The 24,436-nt window shown below is 41.6% G+C and overlaps 1 protein-coding gene across 8 annotated transcripts in view; it reads right to left on the bottom strand.

Annotated features, from left to right (window-relative positions):
- The window catches only part of TBXAS1 (thromboxane A synthase 1), a 244,067-nt gene that overhangs the window by 43,983 nt on the left and 175,648 nt on the right, over positions 1-24,436 (bottom strand). For 7 of the 8 annotated variants that reach the window (XM_061371924.1, XM_061371923.1, XM_061371926.1 and 4 more), the window contains one exon: positions 21,891-22,205. The exons of the other annotated variant lie outside the window; for it this stretch is intronic. In XM_061371924.1, coding sequence (XP_061227908.1) covers positions 21,891-22,205 — 315 coding nt within the window. The remainder of the gene's footprint in view (positions 1-21,890; positions 22,206-24,436) is intronic. 8 annotated transcript variants of the gene reach the window in all.

Genomic DNA, 24,436 nt, shown 5'->3' on the forward strand with positions numbered 1-24,436 from the left:
CATTGTGAACTTGAGTACTTACTTTTTGTAAATTATATGTGGCCTCTGGAGCAAGTGTGATTTTACATCACAACATTTATAGGAACATCTTATTTCTATATGGTTACTCTGACACCACACGCAACTGACACATAAAAAGCTCCCTCACTAAACAGGGAGCAGTTCAGAGCCCAGCACTCTCACTCGCTACGGGCCACGGTGAGATCAACATCACAAGGGAGAGCAAGAATCACAGAGTGTGGAAAAGGCGACAGACAATGGAGGGGAGCAATGACTTTGTGGTAAGCTGTACACCATTTACACTATAGCAGTGTAGTTGTCACCTGTACATCCAGCACCCAGACACTATAGCAGTTGGCATAGATAAAAAGATGGTGGGAAAAAAGCAAATTAATAGAGTTAACACATAAACCACTAAAAAATGCTTTTGATTGGACTATGGGCTATCAGTTCCTAGCCACTACACTGCATGCTGCATGCTTTTCCCCAACTGGTTTAAAAAACATCTCTTAATACTGCTTCTCACCACCTAGCAAAGGACTATTACAAGACAACTTGCTTTCCAGCTAGCATGGAGTTGCACCTGCTTTGGGTCTCAGCAACTGCAATCAATGCCCTGTGAGGAGAGCAGCACAATGTCTGTCTCCTTTACAAAGTTGAGAGCTCTGCTACACTATCCACAGTAACAGACTTCACTCACCAAGAGATAAGGACCGTCACTTCATTATTGCAAGAATATGTAGAAAAGTGAAAGCAGTCTTGTATGAGGCAAGTTGAGAAAAACATCATTCCCAGCACTAGGTTTTTTCCTGATTCCAAAGAAAGCATCTTAAAACCTGAGGCTGAAGGACCATAAAGGCAGTCGCAGTTATGGTGTGGTTGGTTTTGCATTATAGATACTAGCTCACTAGTTGCTGATCCCAAACTATTATCACTTCACTTTTGCCTTTAACAACTATTAGTCAAGCAATGTTTGGGGACAGATTCTCTCCCTGGTTAAGGCACAATAACACCCTGAGATGACAAGATTATTCCACATTTGTATCCCCAGAACTGAGAGGCAGAACTCATACTTTACTTTCTTTGCAGACACAGGTAGCTGAGGTACAGCATGGGAATAACCTTACAGGAGCCATGATGGAGCAGCCCAAAGGAGTAGCACAAAGTTGTCCATGCTGCTCCTCAGGGATCAGGGCTTCGCAGGGGCGAGATCACCATCATGCCAGCACAATGAGGGCTTGGGCACCCATTGCACTTGCCATTGCTGTCAGAGACTTCCCTCAGCACTGTTAAGGCGGTGCCTTCCCCACCAAATTATTTAAAGCAGAAGCCAGGGTTTGAGGTAGAAAATGTTTCCTGACATGTGAACTCGCAGCCTGTGAGCAGAGTGAGAGCTGCAAAAAAGATATGTGGGTCCCCCCCTTGTCCCCAGTGTTTAAATGATTCATTAACAATTTCTAAAAACCAATTCATAAAAGGAGAAAGGGCAGATTTTCAAAACTATCAGCGTGTAAATGGAGCAGAGCCGATTCTCTGGCAACTCTTCTAACAAGGGTTCCTTTTTCACAGTATTTGTTTTATGCTTCCTAAAGATCCGTCCCTAGTCTAAATCCCAGCAGGAGGAGATGCCAGTGGAGTTTAATTACATTCCACCTATGGGGAACATTCAAGGAACAGGGGTCTGAAAAAAACCCACAACTTGTTTCAAAAAAATTAAAAAAAATTAAAAAGAGGGAAAAAGAAATCTGATTAAAGCAATGATATGAACGTGCCGTGTCTCCTAACCATAAGTTTAAAACATTCTCTTCTTACAAGTCTCAAGGCAAAGAGCCAAATTCTCTGCTGAAGCAAACAGGGAATTTTTACCATCAATTTAAAACAGACATTCAGCATTCAGGCCTATGGCTTAAGTAAATAGTTACGAGAAATGGCATTTTAAAGGGTTTTGGTGCTTTGATTTGTGGGGTTTTGTGTTTTCTTCTTTTATATAAACTAGACATGCCATGTGCTGCAGTGAAAACTCCTTGTGATTCAGGACAGGTTTTAGCTTAGACATGAACTACTGTTATTGTTTCAGGGGATTAAAATGGGCCCTGTGCTCTGCTGGCTGGGGTGTGTGTTTGCAGGCACCACACAACCATCTGCCTAGGCCCCAGCAGATGCTGGAGGCACATCTCACCCAGGCCAGGAGGGTGGGCAGGAGTCAAGGATGTCCATAGTAAATGCAAAGGAGAGACTCACCGACCTGCAGATGTGACATGGGAAGCTGCTACCCTCGGCACAGGCGTGAAGGAGACTGAAAGAAAACTGCAGGCAGCCTAAGGTAGCTTTATTTTATTATACTTGTGCTCCAGGTATAATTCTTAAAGTCTGGAAAACTCATCTAGCTGAAATATCTTTCTCTGCAGGAATCGGGCAAATGACTCCTCAGCATTCAGCTGGGACAGCTGAATGGTGGACTAGACACTGGGAGAAAAATACTGCATTAAAAGCTGAGGGATAAAACTAGGCTTTTTCACCATTCCCCCTTCTGGAACTCCTAAATCGGCTACCTTGGTGTTCTGCAATACAACCTTACTGCTCAGAAAGCAGCTCCCATGACGGGCTACAAAAGGGATGGTGAGCACTGTTTCTCCACCAACTATCTAGAGTCAGTATTATGTCCTGCTGTACACAATGGAGAGACTTTCCACCAACCAAACCAGTCTGCAATATTTAATCATTTGAAAAATTCAAGTGTGATAAAATTATCAATGAAGCTAATTGAGAATCTTGTGATAATAAGCACTGATGACAAAACGTCCCACTCTAGTGCCTGCCATCAGGTAGTCAGGATTTATCATATCTGTCATTTATAAAACTTATGCCCTGAAGGATCTCAGTGTACCTTCAAAATGTGTGCTTCCTCATCCAGATAGGGCTGCTCGCCAAGGTGACTCAAACTACTCATATACACCCAGCAATGGTTCCTAGATTAGGGGTAAGGTCTTCAGATCACAATGGCAGAAATGCAAGTATATACCTCATCACAAGCAGAGAAGCTGGGAAATGCCAGCTTTGATGACTGCAGTGCCAGGTCCTGAGGTTTCACCCAACCCAAAAGGACAGGCCCTGGGAAGGTGAGCAGAGAGCACACAGAGCAGAAGGGGGGAAGGGGAATTCATAGATTTGATGAAAAGATATGGCACCAGCATTTTATGTGCTGGGATTTTTCAGCAATTTAGGACAGGAAGTGAACCAGTGTCAGGCGATCAATGCTGCAGATGGGTCTTTAAGCAGCCAACATGTAAATGGAGTTTGGCAAAGACACCACGACTAACAGCCTTTTTTTTTGTGTGTGTGTGAGAAATGCCATTTTTAGGTGCAGTCAGAGAAATACTGCCTTATGCCTGCTAAGAGCAGGTGTACAGATGTCGACAGCGAGTTCAGGCGAGTGCCAGGTACTTGAGAGTTGTCACTGGGTATGTAAGCGCCTAACACCATCTCAAAGCTTTTGCAGGAAGCAGGTTTTATTTCTTGCTGACGTTTCCAATGAACTGCTTCTCTAGCAGACCCTGTCTCTGAGCTCAACAGCTCAGCATAGCCTGATTTTTGTTTTGTCTTTGTTTCTAAGTTAAGCGGCCTATGCCAGGCCAACCTCCAAGTGAGGAAAATGGTAGGTCTCTCTGACTCACCAGTGTGGCTCCCTAGGAGCTGCCCACGAGACAGGTACAGCTAATCTGAAATGATGCCTGGTAACTGCAACATCTAATTTCAGACTCAAGGCACCAATTTCCCAGTCAGTTTGTAGCTACACTGTGTTACTGTAATGGGTTCTCTGCACAATTATCACAATACTTAGTAAGTTATTCATTTCCAAGAGAGCTAAGAAACAGTGCACATTACTTTCATTTTAAAAAAAGCAGGCATATCTCCCTCTGGAAGAAACAAATAGCAAAGTTTCTCCCCTAAATTTTGTTTATTATTAATATTTCACACATAATATTATTCCATCATTAGCATTAAAATATATTTTCTTTAAAAACTGTAGTAAACAGGCTAGAATCTAAAACCCAGGTGTGCGTGCCTTCATGGCAACGGCACGCATCAGGCACAGGCAGTTTGAATATTTTATGCTTCATAATTTTTTTCTTAAATAATTAACTAGCTTTAACTAGTGATTGTCCAGTCCTACCAGTGCTGTGGGTTTAACTGCACATTACGTCTCTGAGTGTTTCTTTGGTGGCTCTGCTTCTCCCCACTCCAAACACAGACAGAATTAAATCCACAAGCCCTACTGGATTTTTCACTTAAAGATCTGTTTTCTACCTTGCTCCGAAGAACAATGTAAATACGCTTCCTACAGCTTTCCTCCCTGCAGCGGATCCAAACAGGTCCAGTTAACATCTCTTGTGTTCACTGGGCAGACCACCATTCAGCCCAGCATCTCTTAGCACAGTGTAGGAACCTCTTAGTTACAGCTGGTAATGTGGACTCATTTGCCTCTTGCAGTCCAGAAATTAAGAGGTTAAAATCTTCTAGCTTTGCTTAATTACTGCATTGCTGACAGAAATGCAGAGCTGGACTGGGAAATGAGGTGCACTGCACCACCAAAGAGTTGTACCTTTTGGATTAGCACACTGAAATTAAACCCTTGCTCCCCATCACTGGCTTGAAAAAGAAAGTTCTCCCAAGAGCTTTTAAAAAAAAAAACTTCTACCAAGACTGACCTGGTCTATAATTACCATCCTATTGCATAGATCAATGCTGACAGACGTGTAAGCAACATATATTTAGATGCACAGAGATGTACATGAGGGCTTGGTAGCGTTTGCCTATGAACTGCTTAGAAATTGCATAGCTGCCTATGTGCTGCAACCATCTAGTGTCTACAACACTTTTCTGCAAAGTCTGAGTGTTAGTGGGATCAAAATTATTACATCTTTAATCTGAAATGCTAAAAATATGAAAGGCAGTATTCAGAACTCAATGCAGTTTCAAACAACCATTCCAGCAATTAGTTTCAACTCGGTGGGAGTTAAGAGATCTGGTAACATTGTTTTCCTACAAAACAAAACCTTTACTTGTGATAACATTTCCCATCTAATTTCTTTTTGGGTATTTATAGAACTATAGAAACAGGAGAATTATACACTGACACAAAGATCTAACAACACTTAGAAACACTTAACTCCTCCAGCAACTGCAACACTTGAAAGAAGGGCACACTGAGTAAAACCAGGTCTGTGAGATAAGCCTGGTAAGATTTCACGCTGGTGGAAATGGCTTTTAGAATACACTATCCCATTCTAATATCAACGTTTTCCAAAGGATGTTAAAACCCCATAGGTTAACCTCTGAAAACAAGCACACACACTGCCCAACTTCTGAAAAAGAAGAAAAAAAAGGTAAAAGAAATAAAAATAAATACATTCAGGAACTTCTAGTTTTAACACAAGAAAACACTAACAGCTAATATCACCGCAGTTTAAAATTATAGTCTCTATAATCTCACAATGAGGAAAAAATACTTTTCCTGTGCAAAGGGTCTTTTATACAGCCCTCCAAGAATGATGGAAGTTCAGGGGAACCTGACGGCAATAAATTCAAACTGGAAACAAACCTAATCTTTATTTAGGAGAAGGGTAATTAACTGCAGGAGAGATAAAACTGTGGTAAATTCACTGTTGCCAGAAAGGCTAGGGAAGAAGCAGGAAGACTCCTTGCATGACATTCCCAGCTATATTTATGCAGGATGTCAGGACTGGTGGCAAAAAGAATCCTTATGGCAGAAGTGGGAATGAAATCAGAGCCCAACATGGAAAAAGTTCATACCTGAATGGTTTGACCTGGATCTATGTTTTTTCTTGTAAAACTGGAGCTAGGAAAGTAAGCAGGATGTTCACTTTGCACCAAGTCTCTATGTCCTTGCGTTGTTCTCCATTTAAGTGCACTGCTAAGGCTCCACTGATAATAAAAGATTGATTTAAAAGCCCATTCTACAACCTAAACAAACACTGAGCCTGGTTAATGTTACATATCATATCCTCTTGTCATTTATGGCTACTCGGCATGTTTACTGTGTCTCTCACTCCCCCTCAGTACAAGCCCCAATTTACAGCAGAGCAGCTGGTCCTTTGGGGCTGAGTGTACAACTCTAACCCTGAGCCCAGCAACAGCAGCGTCTTGCTTATGAAAGCACAGCACTGATCTGACTTAGGATCTGAACCAAAGCAACACCCTCCCAAGGTTTAGTGTCAAGTCTTCACAAATTTCCTAAATGACAGGCATCTATCTCTATGTCACTACAAGCTGAACTTACCCACCAGTAAGATCCAAAAGGCAATGAAATTATCTGCATTCTTATACCAAGCTTCCAACTTCTGTCCAACAGAGAATATAAAAAATGGTGGTGTGAACAGAATTATTTTTTTAATTGCTTCCACTCTAACTTCTATAAGAAAATCTGTAATTTTGCATAGGCCACATGTCTTACGTCAAAGTCAGTACACAGCACAACAAAAACATCCATGCTCTTCCCACTCATAAAGAAAGAAACTTAATGGAGTATGTCATGCTTTGTCTTTTCTTTCTCTTACCATTTTCTGAATTACTGGTTTTGCTTTGTGCTTCTTGTCAGTGAGATGAGTAGTGCTCCTTTTCTTTAAATAACTTGATCGTAAGAACAAGAGATGTGTCTATGGAGCCTAATTCTCAGTAAGGTCCTACTATAGCAGCATGAAGAGGCTTTACCGTAGTTGCAAGTGCTTGTTTATATGTTAACAAGATAGTATCACTCAGGAATGAGGTGATGATAATACTGCTGCAGATAAAGTATAAAGGTGATGTACATACACCTTGACAGTCCATCCTCACCGCAGGAGTGGTGAAAGAGAGCATAAACATAAACTGAGAATCAGGCTTTTGGTTTGCAGTCACGCTGGATACGGTTTGTAGGATTTGTGTGTCTAATGAACACAAAAGGTGGAAGGTTCCACAATCCTATGAAGACAACAGGTTAAAGACAGTTTTACCCAACATTTCTAGAGCAGCAAAACTTGCAGCAATATAACAAGGGCAATTGAAAAAGATTACTAAATCATTTTGTTTCACTTGTTCTTCTTGGGATCCCTCATTTTCAAAGTCAGGAAAGACATTTTGTGCTGTCTAATTAAAACAACTGGGAGGGTTTGTGGGTTTTTTTTAAACGGATATACTAATTTAAATAGAATTAATTCAGTGAAGTCCTATGCCCTTTGTTGTACGCAAGATTAGACTGCACAGTAACCAACTTCTAAACTTAAAACCTATGATTAAAAAAATTACATAGACAATTGCATAGACAGTACCTCATTCCTCCCTCCTTCCCACTCCCAAATGGAGTGTGCTTTGTAGGGACTACTCAAACACTGGCAAAAACACAATTTGCACATCTGCCCAAGGGTGATGTGTGCACATCCTTTAATTTGTGCACACCAGTAGACCTATTGACTTCAGTGATGCAGATCTCTGATGGAAGTCACTGTATTTTCACTTAAACCCATGGGAGAAACACGAAATATACGATTTTACAAAGACTATGTTGTGGGATATAAGTTAGCCAGAACATGCAGATATTGCTTGATGACTTCTCTATTTCCCATGCCAAAACTTTCAAATTCACTGTGCCTCACCCTGAAAAAATAGGAACATTAATATTACAAGCCTTATAGATATATTTAGAGGTTGGCATTTATGTATCATTCAGGTGTTATCACATGAAAAGTGCTAAAATAACCTAAAATATTTAGGAAAGGGATGGTATGTTGCTCCCACCAGTAGAAGTCTATTGTGCTCAAGTGTTGGACTACCAAACCTAAAAAAAAAAATTAATTTGCTTGACAATAACTAATCTGGTTAAACATTGTTGAAACCTGTAGGTAAAGCAACTGCTTGTCTCTCTGGATAAATATAAGAAACAGATAAGCTCCATTACAGAATCAAGTAAGGAGGATTACAGCCCCTGTGCAAAGTCACATATGTGACTGTCACAATGCAAAATGACATGCAAGGTTAATGTGCAAAGCATCTGTGGGCACAGCAGTTCTCTTCACAGACCCATGTGTTCAGGAAAGAGGGAAAAGGATCAGAAAAGTTAAACAAAGGAGGAGACGAGGAAGCACCAGGCACACCTCAGAAGCATGGCAAACCCAGCTTGGCAAGGGACTGCCACCATCCATGCCGCTCCACAGAGCTGCAAGCACAGGAGACTGCTGATCGGCTCCTGCTGGGATAAGCAAAAAGAGTTTCCACGTTCTTTGTAAGTAAGTAGGGTCATTTCAAAGATACTCGGATCCTAGCTCTAAGCCAAGCAATCCAAAGGCCCTGAAATTTCAGCTGACTGCTCTGTCCCAGGTAATCAATGTAAACAGCCAGCAAATTATGATATGGCACAAAAACTGACAAATGTTGGACTCTTTCTCAGTGGCCACATCCGCAGAGGTATGCCTTTCAGTACTGGAGCTTGCACATTCCTTTGGCGAGGGACCAAGCACTCCCAGTCTGCATCCAAATTGTGCATTTTATCTCACATTGAGCTTGCTCAAACTACAGGCAGTATTTAAGGTAACAACCTACTACTTCTTGCTCCTTGTATCTCCATGGAAAATTGCTGGTAGTCATGACTTTCTTATAAAGAAGGTACCAAACACATACAAATGTTTTAAAATAACAAACCACTGGGGGAAAAACCCACAATCTGTGACACCAGCTGAAGACAAGCATGCAACTGGTGTCAAGCTGTGCAACTTAAAAGCACTTTTGCAGCACCCACTTATGACAGCCCAGCAGTGCATATTTGTGAATTACCCACAGGCAGGGAGTAAAATGCCTTTAAACATCACCTTATTCCCCCCTCTCTTCTCCTCCCAGCAGGGATCTCCTCTGGCTGGTTCCTACCCAGCAGGTAGAGCAAGATTGCTTTTCAATAACAATTTCTCCCACTACTTGATTTCATCACCCCAAAGCCCAGGGACATGTACCTGAGCACTGAGGGACCAGCACCACAGAGTACCTGCAGTGCAAAGCCACATATGCTGGAGTGGGATTTGACACCCCAGGCCACCCCTGGAGTCTGGCAGAAAGTCAGCCATGGGGTCACCACGTACCAGGGGCTTTGGTGGTGAAATCCAGGGAGTTTGAGACTTTCCAGAGTGTCCATCACAAGCAAAGCTGCTTGTGAAGATGTAATCTTCAAGAGTGGAGAGCAACAGCACAAAGCTGGGGGAGTGACATAATCTGACCAACCACAAAGGGGTAGCTGGGCTCTCCTCCTTGGAAAAATGGTGTGAAAACTCACCTCTGGGTAAAAGGGTATTCACACTCCCAGCAAACTGTGAACTGAAATTCAAGTAAACCCCTTGTGACTACTCTCTCTCTCTCCCCTTACAGTGAAACAACATCAGAGCTATCTGCTGGTGGTGCTTAAATGCTTCTGCTTTTCACATCACAGAAGCAGGAGTTTTGGACCCCCTGATTCCTATACTTACATACCTTTGGAAATTAGCATAAACATCTCGGCTGGCTACTGATGTGATTAAGATGTGCCTCCACTTGGCAATTTTTCCTTTGAAACAAAGCAAAGGCTTTCATTTGTTAAGTGAAAATTCCCCAGTGGAAACCCCTCTCTCTTTTCCTCCCATTTCTGACCCCATATTGGGCACTTTAATGTAATTTTGGTTTGAGGTTTTAGAAGCTGAAGGCTTCTTCTGAAGATCACGGAGGGAAAAGAAATCACTGGGAGGAACACCACACTTTGAACTGAACGTCCCTGGCACAATGCATATTGGAAAAAACACTGAGAGCATTTCCCAATCAATGCAGCTGTATTTTTCACACCCAGTTAGAATAAATGGAAACCTGTGGTAAATAATGCTGCTTTGCACAAGTCCAATTACCCTAAATGATAAATTGCCTAATTATTTCAGCTCTAGAGTCTTTCCCAAGTTCTTTATCCTTTTCTTTGTAGTCACTGTCTACAGAACAAGAGCGTTTGACTGTTACTAATTAGCAAGAGAGAAAGATGCAGGGCATTTAGTAAATTCACTTCCCTTTAAATCCATCTTACAGTTATTTTTTGCCATCATGGAAAAAAAAAAAGTAATAATTTATTTAAAGGCCTCTCTGCTGGAGGAAATTTTTTCTCCATGACTACTCTATGATATTAAAACAGTCAGCGTTTGTTTTTTTACATTCTCCAGAATGCCAAAAGATTAAAGGCACAGCAAGGTTAGATTAACACCTTGAAATTATCTGTAAGGTTTTCTACTTATCAGGCTATTAAATCTTCATTCCTGACTGCGCAAAATCTTCATATCACATCCTGACTGCATATAAACTTGATGCATCTTGAAAAAAATTCCAAAAAGCAAGAGCTCTTAAAAGTGTTTTGTTCCAGCTCACAATACAATGGCTCTCTGACATCTTGTTACTTCCTTGTTCCTTCATTTAAATCTACAACAGCAGCAAGGGGCTGCAGATAATTGCCTGATGTTCAGAACTGTTTCACTTCTTCTCCATTTTTCCTTTAGATTTGAAGTGTAACTAGGAATACTGAGAAAGATACTAAAGTTTATTCAAAATACCTATTGCACAAGAAGGTCAAACATTTTAACACATTCCTTCTTTTGACCTGAGGGCGTGTTAACCTTTAAAAAAGCACAAAACAGAAAAAAACATTCTGCATCTGTTTTCTCCCACTTATTAACAGAAACTTTCCTGAAACTCATTTTTTAAGACACATTTAAAACCAAAATGTTTTACATAAAAAATACTAATATCAACTTTTATTTTTTTTTTAATTCCAAAAGCACAGATTTCATACAGGTGCAAAATACTGAGCCAACAGTACGAAAGGATGAATGCTTCTGCTTGCATAATGTGCCCTAATGCGCTATGCCTCAGTGGTAGCCAGGAACGATAATTCCTAGGTCTGAGAAAGTAACTGAGTTTTCAGTCTCATTACATCTGAGACCTGACTAAGGACACTGTAGAATTTGGTACCAATTATTAAATGAGTCTTCACCTGTCCAGGCACCTATTTATCCACTCAGTGCTGGCTAGAAACCAATAGTCACATCCATGAAAGCTCCTGGCATTTATAGTGGATAAAAGTTCTCAGACTCCCCTGATTGAGGCCCCAAATGCCTATCTCAGCAGCTGCCACAGCAGTGAAATTCTGCTTCCCATTTTGGGACACTGACCAAAACATTCAAAGTGTGGGTAGTTACACTGAGTGTGGGTAGTTACACTGAGGTACAAGTTTGCTTTAAGGTTGCTTTAAAAGGTTTGATTTTGGAAAAGATCCACAGTGTCTTTTGAAACCCAGACATCAAATGAGTTGGCAATACTAGTGACAAATTGGTATCAACCAGTTCTCCAAGACAGTAAAATGTATGAACTGGTGTGACATGGAACAGTCCTCAAGTAGCATGCATTTCCTACTTTTCTTTGCGTTTTCCTGACTACTCCCTCTGCACCAGTCTTGCTACATGGTTAAGTAAGGAAATACTCATTCACATCACTGGAAGACCACTACATTTCTAGAGCAAGTGCTCCAGAAATCCCAGAAATACCACTTTTTCTTTCTTTCCACAAAAAAACGGAAGCATAAAATAAAGCAGGACAAACAACGCAAAAGCATCTCACACTGATTAAAAGTAAAACACAAACACATTGTTAGAAATGGAAATTATTGAAATACGTATGTTCTGCCAGGGTGGTAGAGAAGGGAAAAGAAAAAAAAAAGGGGGGGGGGGGGGGGAGAAGAGGTCACAAGAAGTTCATTCTACCAAGAACTGCTTTACATAATCATGAAATGCAAACTAGTTTCCATTCCTTCTGCCACAGGCTCATTCAGCCTTCACTTTGAATGCTTATTGACAAATAAATGGACTGGTTACTTCCTATTAATGCTACCAAATTTATGTACATAGCTGGAGGAAAAATTCCATTTTGACCTCACATTCATACAAGCTAAGATAATTTTTAAGCTATGAATATGATGAATACAGGTTTAATTTCTTCTTGGTTGCTGGTGGGGATTTGCTGTCTCTTAACAAATTAGTCATGTGTTCTCCTCAGCTCAGATTTTGCACCTTATGCATATAATATGTGCAATTCAGGAATCTGTGTTGAACTTTCAGATGAAAGACCTTCTTTTCTTCAGCCATGATTCATTCTCTGCCTCCTCCTCTCTCTCATATGCAGACGTATGCACATGCACGCAAATTTATTACTTGCTTTTGTTTTATGAGCTGTTCCCCAATACTTCTTCTCTTCTTCTGCCTGTGAAAAGTCTGTACCAAGAAGGCGATACTTGAGATGTTTTCACACACCTTAAGAGCTGCTATTGTCCTGACTAGGGAAAGTACTATTAAAGCAAAATATTATCCCTGAGTCTTGAAGGCATCTCAGAAGTAGACGTATCAGTGGATATCCACACAGTGGATGAGGACGTCAGGGCTGGACCAGCATTTTCATTCCCTGAAGAATCTGTCTGTCAGTCTGGTGACATGAAGGGATCTCATTCCAAACGGATGCTAACAAAGATCTTGAAAATGTTTATTCGTTTAGTTTAGTGTTTAATATTCCCCAGGAGACAAGTTTCTGTCTGATGAATGTTACTGGTGTTAACACTAAGCCATAGTGTAAGGTCCTGACACAGTTGTCCAAGGCCACCCTTTCTCATTTGTAAGGTCTTTCAGGGCCAGATGGTTTGGTTTCTCTAATTTCTTGCATCTGAGGTTGTACTTATGGTTGGCTGTCCTCCCCTTCATTACTAGGTATTTACAATTCAGCAGCACATACCTTATGGAAAACTTTGTCGTGCCTGATTTCCATGAAAAAAACCCAATATATATGTAAGTATAATACCTTTCTGGACTTGACCTCTACTTCACACAAAAGAAATTTCTGGATACTAGACAGACTGCCATCCAAAGATCAGGCACTTAAACCCATAAAGGGAATCCCTGTTCCTGATAAATTGTGCCATGTGCACCTCTCTTCCTGCTATATTCAACATCCCTGGCTAGACTGGTGACAGTATGTCCCTTGCAAAGCTGTGGAGGGGGATGGTACTATTTACTGTAGTTTGAGATTATCTATTTACTCATTTCTGCAAGGCTGGACTTCCCAGTGCCAAAACTGTTTTACCAAGTCTACCTAGAACCTGCAGAAATGTTCCCTGTGGATAAAAAGCTGACACTGATGCTGGCAGTTAGCACTGATTAATCATTGATATTTGTATGTATTTGTTTTTTTTCTGTTCCGTGGGGAAGCACATTGATTGCATATAATTTCCAGAGTAGTACAGAGGAGATGCTGAGATACAAATCCTGAAGAAAACTACAACCAGTTTCTTCCTCAGCAGTGATATTTTTCCTTACATTAAAAGCAAATAATGCTCTTTCCTCCATAAAAACCTCAGATGGAAGAGGGGAAGGAATAAAAAGACAGGGAAAACACATTCTTCCTTTTACTTTCTCTTGAAAAAAGAAAAAAAACCTGCTTAATCATATTTAAAGTACTGTATTATTAACATCTTCACCATTAAATGTTCCATGTCATTAGAAAAAAATATTCTTTAACATGAACCCTGCAGCAGTGATAGTTGGGTCAATTACTATGAGGATGGCAAAATACCAGGAAAATTCAGGGGTGAAAATGAGTATCTGTCTAGCATACATTACCTAAGACTCAGTTTTGCTCAAGAATAGCAATAAGGCAGAGTCACTGAGCAACATATGACATTGCAAGCACAAGATAAATTAGTCTTCATGAGCAAGAGACTGATAAGCTTGAACCAAACAAATGGAAAAATAGAAGTATTTTTCTTTTTTCCCCCCTATTTTAGTGAAGAGTGGTAAATGAACCCTGCAATGTCAACAACAACAGAAAGTTCCTTGAAATATGGGCACATTAATCATTTCAGCAACACCTCATTCCAGGCCACATAGAATCACCAGTTTTCAACTGTTGAAAGCATTTCTCCTGGAAAGAAGTAAGTTTTTTTTCATACCCACGTTGTCTTTGGTAGGGTTCTTGGAAAAAAATCAAGGAAGGGGACAATGCCAAGATCACACTGGGATTTAAAACATTTATTTTGTCCATCTAAGCTAACAGTAGACTTTCAAAAAAGCAAAGATAAAACATTCCTAAGAGATACCCTGCACTTACCAGCTGATCAACTCAACTTTCTGTATTATAAATAACCTGACTCTCCAGGAAGTACTTATCTTTTTCAGAGGTACCTGTAGAGAGCAGTCACTTGTAGATATGGCATAAGAACTGCAGATACATGGTAAGCAAAAAGAATTGCCCTTATGTGGCTCATGGCTGTTCACACTCTTCCTGCTTGCCAATGCTTCTGCTAAAGGATGACTGTGGCTGATTACAAACCACAGCTTCTGTAAGACAAGAGCAAGCAACGGCAATCTCCCAGAAAGCCCTTCAGAACAACTCTGGCTGGTGCCTGAGGGTGCCTGGGACAGAAGGCAACCCATGCAAAGAGATACCTGCTAAAGTTTGTACAGTGAGCAAACTGAGCCTAAGCTTTTCCCCTGGGTGTTTCCCCTCAGTCTTTGAATCCAGGAACAGGCTTGTGGCAAAGCGGGTGAACACGAGGAGGCCTTGAGCTCAAGAGCTTTCTCAGGCTACCTCTTCTTTTGCAGCAGAGACACAATTCAGTAAAGAGACCAAAGCCCTGAGTCTCAGAGTTCCTTCAGTGGTTGAAAGTAGGAAGAGTTTGGAACCTAAATAATTTCTTCCCAAGAAAAGTGACTTTGGGTCTCATGAGTCCAAAACCTGCATTCCGATCACCTGCATTCCAATCAGTAGATTCTAAGTAGATACTAATAGAAGGGAGGAAATGCAAGGAAGGATTTATTGTCTTATCCTAATTCAGCAATCTTTAACCTGTATGTACAGGATCACCACGAGACAAAGGTAAGTAACTGATTTCAGACACCGAGCAATTGTATGAAGAACTGCAGAAATTAAACCAAACGGCATTTAGCCTCTACATGTTTAAAAAGCATCTTTTTGTTAACAAAACTGACTGCTAACAGTTGAAACTTGTGAATGATGTGAAGCTCTCCAACACCTTCTTAAGAAAATAAGTCAAAGAAGTTAATTTCCTTCAACAGAATAAACGGCAACACCATACAACAGTGGTTGTGCTTACTGGTTTTGTATGTTTTGCGCATGTGTGCATATGTATGTGTAACAGCAGCTCTCTCCTGTGGACTTTTTCTGCAAACTATTTACAATTCAGTCTCCCTTGATAAATGCAAGCCTCCACCATCAGCAGTATTTGCTTAGTGAAGCTTAGTCTCTGAAGTTGCAAGCTTCTGAGAGCATAGTGCCTTGAGATACGGCATGAAACTCAGGCAAATTGTTGTGGTAATTCCCTGACATTGCCATGTCTCTGACTTTCACCTCTCATTTTTGTAGTCTGTGCTGTCAAGGAGATTCTCTGCATAAACAGCTTAAAAGTCTGAAGTACTCAATCAGGTACAGAGATGCCATAAAAATGGTCCTACCTCTCACTGGTCTCTGGGAATTTCATAGGAAGGGAAAACTTTGAACTGGCAAAATCTTTTTACAGTAAGATATCTCTATTAGACTGAAGAGATATTAGTGCAGGAGCTCTTCAGTGCAAAGAACAGAATCACAAGCCAGTTCAAAATAGTATGACTCTACTCAAGTCAATGATCGAGTGCCAAGTTACCCCAGATGAGCAACTGCCACCACATACGTCTGACAAATTACAGCGCCAAGGTCACAAATCATAAAGGAGGAGCTTATGTATCAGTACAGATCAACCTGGCCCATTCACAAATGACCAAACACAGCAGTTAAAATGGAATTAAACTGTACGTTTTCATAAATGAAACTATGGATTGAAAATACTTTAGGCTGGCATCGTTCAATATTATTGCCGTGAAAGAATACAGTTGAAAAATAGTCTGGTCAATGTTTTCAATTAGACATACTGAAAATATTCCTGGGCCTTAGAGTAACAGAAAAGTATTTATGAGAACAGAAGATTTCTATTAAAGTCTCTGTCCAGTGGTGAAAATGTTGGCACTGAATAGTTGTGTGCATTGTGTGGGTAGGAAAATTTGATGGAGTAGACACATGCTGGGTCTTATACTGCTCTTCATACCCCTCCACACTAATGTTACTGAGTATCGTATCAAGCGGTGATAAATAAGGGCTGTACATGGCATTCTAAAAGCAGAATGGAAAACCCGCTTGGTCTTGCAGCTTCTACTGGATGTTTTACAGTAGTGGCTCCCCTTTCACCTATTTATTTACTAGTCCTGACCCCTGTGCTTTCCTGCACCTTTGTCAGGCGTTCTGAAAGTATTCCTAGGCACGAGCAACCATAATGAGAGAACTGCTACTCTGTCCTTCACCAGATCTCTTCTGGCTAGCGTGAAGCCCTTGCAGCCTTACATATCAGTGCAGCAGTGCATCTCAGGTTCTGTAACTAGCACTAGGCCTTTAATCAACTTTTCCTTGTGGTGCGTTAAGTAATGAGAGGTTTATGTAATTATGAGCTAAAACCCAAAACTTGTAAGAACCAAGTCTTCCCATTTGCTAATGCAAGACATGATTGTCTATTAGGGAGAAAGGGCAGTAAATTATTCCTGAAGCTGCAATTAGAATTCAGGGTGTTTCTGGCTCCAGATGTCTCTACAGTCAGCACCTTCAAGTATGCATTTTTGTATTACACGAGACAGAGAAGTTCATTCTTATACTCTGATGCCCTCCTTTGCTGCCCCAAAACATACTTGTGTTCCCTCTCTCAAGAAAATTACCTGATCTGTTTACTTTGCAACACTTCCCATGTTTCACCTAAGGGCAACAAATAACTTCTTATGAGAAGTTAACTTGATCATTTATGTTTTTGCAATCTATTTTGTGCCTCTGCTCTTCCTGTCTAAAATTGTGCAGTCCCATAAAACAACAACAAAATAGAATTTATAATTGTGAATGACTCAGGCTTGAGAGGAGGAAGACATTAAAATATTCAAATAGGGAGAGGGAGGAAAGAGAGGCTTCCTATTATGGGAATCCCCAGTGTTGAAGATGCAGCGACTTTGCATGCCTTAAGCACTGTGGCTTAGGAGAAAACACATAGAGCAGCTCAGAGTGAAGTGCCATTCAGAATCAAGTGTCCGTCTACTCAGAATGAATGTATGCTGCACACTTGCTATGCTTTTGCTAAGCACACATGCACACAAATAAAAGTCTACTCGCTTTTCAACAAAATAATCAGTCACAAGTGCAAAAACTGTTCATAAATGCATGTCTTCTGAAAGGCTCTTTAAAAATGTCATACAGGGATCGTTTTTTACTGAAATGGAAAGGGCAAAGACCACGGGCGTATGGCTTGTCACTTGGTTAATGCAGATAAAACATCTCTTTCACAACTATATAACCTCTAGCAGTTTAGGGGAGGTTAGCCACAAATGCCATGAAAATAATTTGGTCTTGAAATAGCAACCTTCTCTCCCTCCCCACCCTCTTTTACTTGTATATACCCGGCTAGCTTCTCCACTGATACATATCATCAAACCTGTACTAATACCAAACACGTGCCAGTTTACAACCTTCTGAAGATCTGACCCCTCTCTGCTGTCCTGGAAACAGATCTGTGGTCTCTGCAAAATGTAATACGCCCTTATGTACACACAGATGTAGTTGTCCTGCCCCCACTAGCTCACATTTAACTGTCTTTTCATCTTGTCTTCATGGTATTTTTTCTTCATGGTATCAAATCAGGCTGCATATCCAGCAAATAGGTGCATCTCGTTTTCAGCGGATGGCCCTTCACGGGGCACATACTACACCCCCAAGGGATTCACAAAGAGGTACAGTGTCTCTACATTTTTAATTTCAATTTATTTGTTAGAGGAATTATGTTCAAACTTGACTTTCCCAATGCAGTTGGAACAGACACAGGAATTCACAGGTATAATGGGAAGATGCAGTGTGTAGAGTTTGAAATGGACCAGATGCCTCAGCTCACTTTCAGGGAAAAAGACATCATCAAGCCTCCACACATCAGACAAGAGAAGACCTAAAAAGTCCTTTAGTGAACAGATGAGGAAAGTCCTGAGGTAAGAAAACAAACAAACAAAGCAAAGAGATGACAAATCCATTACTAGCTTCAGGCCCTGTTCTCTAAGGACAACTGCCTGCAAGTACCATCTCTACAGTGTATTCAGAGAGGTGGAGAGAGGTAGAGAGGCCTCCCAAGACAGCTCTAAGACAAACTTGACTGGACACAACACAGCAGTACAACATGGTCAGTCAGACGTGCCTCTCCTCTGGGCTTCCAACTCCTTGCACAGCACAGGGGCTAGACCACGTTCGGCACTAACCTTGCATTTCTGCAAGGCACTGCAGCAGCTTGGGCCAAGCTAGCACAGAGATCTCTATCACACCAGTGCCTTGGCTGTTTCCTTCCCATTTTTGTTGTCCCATTCTGCTAAGGCACCTACTGTGCAAGCAAGACAGAGGAAGATCAAAGCAAATTCTGGGGTATCCTTAAGTACAATACCCAGAGCCACCAAAATCCTTCTGTACACCCAGATGGACCAACCTTGCTGTCCTTATTGGCTATCACAAGGTCACTGTGCTTTGGAGTTTTAACTGGTGTGCCAAAAACCCTGGAACTGTGCCTGTCCTTTATAGCATCTTTTCTCAGATGGCTCTCACATGTCCTTATAAACTTTAGTAAATGAGTGTATATATCACTCTGTCCACCACCAAAGTACAGCCATCTCTGGGATGATACATAGCAGCTGTTGTAAAATCAGACCACAGCTCTACACCACAGATCAAGGCAATAAAAAATGTTGCATGAGACAGCTAAAATGGTTGGAGGAAGGAAGGGGGACACGGTGGAGAGCATTTTGTAGTTATAGTTACCTGAGTATAAATTTGGTTGAAGAGGGTACTGTGTTTAACAGTTGTATATCTGCAAACCAAAGCAGTCTTCCGCCCCCTGTCATAACAACCTAACTGTACCATTCTAAACGTTTTGGCCTTCTAAAGCCCTTCCTTTCTGAAAATGACGAACCACCTTGATAGGAGCAAAGCTGATGCGTTGAGTACAAGCAATAACCTAATTGAATTTCTTATCAACTGACTTTATAACTAACTGTGAGTCTGTAGCTGCTATGCCCCCTCCCTTCCTCTCCCTTGCATGACAACTGAACAGAGCATCTGTATATACCCAGTTTTAAAATAGCTTCTGCTCCCATAACTTGCAAACCATTCCCATAGATCTTATTTTCTAGGCTGAAAGTGGTTAATTACAGTCACTAAGGGGACTGAACCGCTGCACCTTTTTCCTTATTCTGGGATGGGCTCCTTGAGTAGTGCATTATCTCCACTCAGATCATGAGCTGTTTATAATAGGAAATCTTATGAAGAATGGGTCTGCACAGATTAGAGCTATGAATTCCCTGGTATGAAGGACAGCAGATGAATAATTATATTTCTCTCCCTCTTCTCTATGGCCATACAGCCATATATGCATAATCTAAAGCTAAACCTGAAAACTTGTAAAGTATGGGGAAGTGATTTAAATGGTATTTCCAATGAATATATGACACGGGACAGCATGGTTTCAGATGACGCCACCAGTTTCGGTTGAGGCATCGCACAGATTATGTACAGTGCTGACTTGAAAAAATCATTTCATTTGAGTGCAGTCTCCCTACACCAAGTTTTAGTTTCTCTGCCACAAGAGTCCCCAGCTCTACAACCCCTCCCAGATATTGCAGAAGCTGAAATCATTACCAAAATATTCCTGTTAGAAAACCAAGACAGTCAAGCATCACAAGTCTGAATCAGATTGTTATAGCAATGCTACTAACAGTGAGTGATAGCTCAGACAGACTATATACAACATAGGCTCCATTTAGTACTCTAGATCACGAGTGCACTCGCATGTAAGAGTCTTGCACTGGTTCACACTGCAGTTGTCAACTGCACTTCAAGAGCTCCTTTAACAGAAACTAAACCAGAATATTGGCCCAACTGCTAGGGGCAATTTGGTACACAGTGCCAAACTCAAACTAATCCAAAATAAACCCTAACCCCTAAGGTGTGTATAGTCTGCACCCAGTAACTAGATAGAAAATATGTGTCTGCAGGAGCACGTTGTTTGTTAACATAGACACAGCCGTATACATGGTCTTCCTATGTTAAATGCCTGCAAGCAGTTGTCCAGCTAACAACTGCTTGCAGTCAGCTTTCTATGCACTTACATGGAAAAGTTTATGAATTCATATCCCCATCTACAGACACATACGAATGCATCACGTACCTATCATATTGGATACCTCTCCCAGCAATTTCACTTTGGTTTCTTAGGCTGGCAGTTTCCAGAATCTGGCGAGTAGATGAACTGTATTTTCCTTGGGGCTGCATAGCAGGGATTTCCATGTGCAACTCTGCCATCAGTGTTGACCAGTAAACTGCACATATTGCAGGCCAAGTCGCACCTTCACATCTTTGCAGGCCTTAAGAAAGTCAGTTGAACTACCCAGATACAAAGGCATAATTAGGCCTGACGTACTTGAATTAAGTAAGTAAATGTGCTCCAGCTGGAGTGTTGTAGAGCTAATAACCTAAGCAGATAACCCAGGCGCTACAGGTTAGAACATAATGCATGAACAGTTTCATTGTGTCAAGTTAATTCACACCAGAGGTATGAAGTATGCACCAATAAAAGCTCTATGGATCAGACTGAACAGTCCTAACCTCTACTGCTGTCATTCATTTGCACCCTCAGAGCAAAATCAATCTTATCCAGAGAACCACCATGCCCAGAACCTCATCATGCAAGACAAAATAAGACATTTTCTGTGTACACAAATCCTAGGGTTTATGTTTGCACAAGCAGGAGGAAGGAAGCGTTAGCTTTTGCATGGGCACGTTGCATAGTTGAGAATTTTCTATTACCAGCAAAGCAGCAAATTATACAACTCTTTTCTTGTTCTGTAAGTACAACACAGAGGATGGAATGCACAAAAAGTATGAAACTTCCAAAAATGTATAGTAAAGGCTTTCAGTATGCAAACCAGCAGCTAAAATCCTGCAAGACAGCCATGCCTGGTGTCATTTTACTCCTGTCAGCTTCATGATCCATTATAAAAGCATCATGAATAGAAAAAGACCCTTGATCTGAATTCGCATAACTAACAACTTGCGCAAAGTGTAGGGTGGGAGAATGCCTGCCGCATGGTCTGCCAGATATACCAAATATTTTCAACAGTTATCTAGGAAACATAAATGCCCTTAGTAAATACAGATAGTGAAGGGGAAGTAATGTGAATATAACATAAGGGAATTAGATATTGTGATTTTTTTTTTCTTTTATAGCACACACATATATTCTGCTGCTGAAGGAAAAAAATAGTATGAACATATAAAACAAAACTCTGCAGTTTTACGGTTTGTAAGAAAGACTTTTATGTCCTTAAAAAGACTGGTAAACAAAATTGACCACAAAACCAATAAAAGTATCTGGACAAGAGGAAAAAGATATAGAAACATGCAGTTTTGGAGTCTGAAAACAGCTGATTAATTTCAATAGTGTAAATATTAAGTTTTCACTATAAAATAAAATTTCTGGGCCATCTCTTCAATTGCTGTAAAGTGACACTATTTAAGTTTCCAAAAAACCCTAGATAATATATGTACATTTAGATTTTTTTTTCATAAAATGTTAATATATGCATATTTAACTGAGACAAATAGGGGCCATGCATGTGCCACAGTGGCATGACAACGTTCACATTGTCTTGCTCCCTGCATGGAGCTCCACACCACCACATCGTACTCACATGTTTTGCTGAGAACTCATCAACCTCCCGAAGAACCTTCTCCTGGCACTCTGGGTTGGTGGCAAGTAAGTACGTAGCAAAGGACAGTGTGCTAGTGGTGGTCTCATACCCAGCAATCAGGAACAGGAAAGCCTGGCCTGCTATTTCATCCTCTGTTAGCGTCTTCTGAACCTTTTCAGATGGGATCCTGCCAGCAAGAGGCACCTTGTTCTGTCTGGAAGCAGCAGATGGACTGATCACATCAAAACACCCAGCTGCTGGGGAGTCAGCTGAGTCACAGGAGTCAAGCATCCACTGGAGAAAATCTCTGCGCCTCTGCAAAATACAGAATGAGAAGAAGCATGAAGAATGAAGAGCAATGCCTTTACCCATGGTGGGTTGAAGTTTCCTATTTATACTGCACTTGACTCCCATAGAATGGCCACCAGGCTTTCACTTAATGAGGAGACTTCTATAAATCATCAGGAAATGCCCCCACTAAGAGCCTGTCACTGCTTTCTCCCCAGTGAGATGAGACTGATCTGCCCCCAACACATAACAGGTATATAATTTCACTGAAGGCTGGTAGTGGCTAGCTACATATAGAGCTGCTTTCATTCTCAGGGTGAGTTCTTGGCACTTGCTGGAAATAAAGTGATTGATAAAGTCATGGTACAGTCCCATGTGTGCCTGCCAAGTGGCGGTGGCACAACTCATGCTTGGAGGAGGTTGGCCCATCTGCTTGGAGGCACCATCTTCATTTGTTCACATGGTCCAAAGCATGAAAGTCATCATCTAGGTTTAGGGTTGTATCTACAATATTAAAAAAATAAATAATTTCTGTACCAGCTTAACAAGACAGAACTGGAAAACGGTAAACCAGTAAACTGCTGCACCTTTTTATGACAAAGTACATTTATGAAGTTGGAGTTGTCCTTCTCCTAGGATGGTTGCCTGAAGGCTAGTGAGCCCATCCTGCCCATGGACACACTTTGTCTAACCCTTCATTTGAGAGCTGACTGGCATGGGAGACCCTACTGGAAGCATAAGCCACCACCAGCATAACTCCCAACTTCACAAGGGCACGCAAGCTCTTTCCCCACGACAAGGGGGTGTCCGTGAAAGAGTAGGCAGATGGAGCTCGTGTAGCCCTGTAAGGCCATCCATCTAAGAGAAGGATACTCTAATTAAACCTACGACCTGAGGACTTTGCTGTCACCGTCCAAGCTCGCTCTGCCCTGGCAGATAAACCTCAGGTGTAAAGGGTGAGGCCAGTTCTGCGCACGCTGTGCCTCACCTAAAATAAATCCACTGCGCAGGCCCGAAGGGTTTACCCACACTTGCAAAGCCCTGCAGCGACAGGCGAGGGACGAAACGGCAGGTGATAAGGTGCACTGGAAGTCGCAGACCCAACCCTGCATGCAGGCGGTTCAGGACATTGGTCGCTCAAGTCTGACCCAGGAGATGACAGTCTTGTTCGGCAGCATCCTGAATGACCAAGCAGCCTTTTTCAAGGACAGCACTGCTTGCTCCATATGGAGAGAGGCCTAGAAAAGGTGGCCTAACCAAAGCTCATCTCCCCCTCCACCTGGTTGGCTAGCCACGGCCAACGGGCATCTTCTATTGCGGTCAATTAAAAACAAAGAGACAAAGGCATACACCTGCCTCCAAAGGTGTGTCCAGATTGACACTCGCATGTTGGAACATCAGAACCATGCTTGATACAGCGAACAGTGGGCATCCTGAGCGCCGTTCTGCGCTAATTGCCCATGAATTGTCACGTCTTAACATCGATATCGCTGCACTCAGTGAAGTTCGCCTTCATGAGGAAGGTAGCCTCAAAGAACATGGTGCTGGCTATACACTCTACTGGTCAGGCAAACCCAAAACTGAAAGTCATCTTTCTGGAGTCGGCTTCATGATTAAGAACTCCATAGCCTCCAAACTTGAAAATCTGCCGATAGGTCATTCCAACCGTATTATCTCCTTACGTCTTCCACTACACAGTAAGCAACACGTTGTTCTTTTCAGCATATATGCTCCAACTCTGCAAGCTGACCCTGCAGAAAAAGAAAAATTCTACTCCGACCTGCGTCACCTTACTCAGAAAGTTCCTATAGAAGATAAGATCATAATCCTTGGTGACTTCAACGCCTGAGTAGGAAAGAACTTTGAAGCCTGGAAAGGAGTACTAGGCAAGCACGGTGTTGGCAACTGCAATGATAACGGTCGTCTCTTACTAGAGTTCTGTGCAGAGCAACAGCTTACCATCACCAACACTATCTTCCAGCAGAAAGACAGCTGGAAGACAACCTGGATGCATCCACGATCTAAACATTGGCACCTTATTGATTATGTTTTAGTGCGCCAGAGAAATATTCGTGATGTCTGCCAGACCAGAGTGATGCCTAGTGCAGAATGCCAAACAGACCACCGCCTTGTGCGTTGCAAACTTAATTTCCACTTCAAGCCCAAACCTAAGAGGGGCGGCATTCCAAGGAAGAGGCTCAATGCTGATAATCTTCAAATAGCTGCAGTGAGGGACAGCTTTCAGGCTAACCTTCAAA

The sequence above is a fragment of the Neopsephotus bourkii genome, unplaced genomic scaffold, assembly GCF_033783945.1.
Source record: "Neopsephotus bourkii isolate Nb327-2 ecotype Australia unplaced genomic scaffold, CSIRO-AGI_Nbou_v1 NB_1589, whole genome shotgun sequence".
Classification (NCBI taxonomy): domain Eukaryota; kingdom Metazoa; phylum Chordata; class Aves; order Psittaciformes; family Psittacidae; genus Neopsephotus; species Neopsephotus bourkii.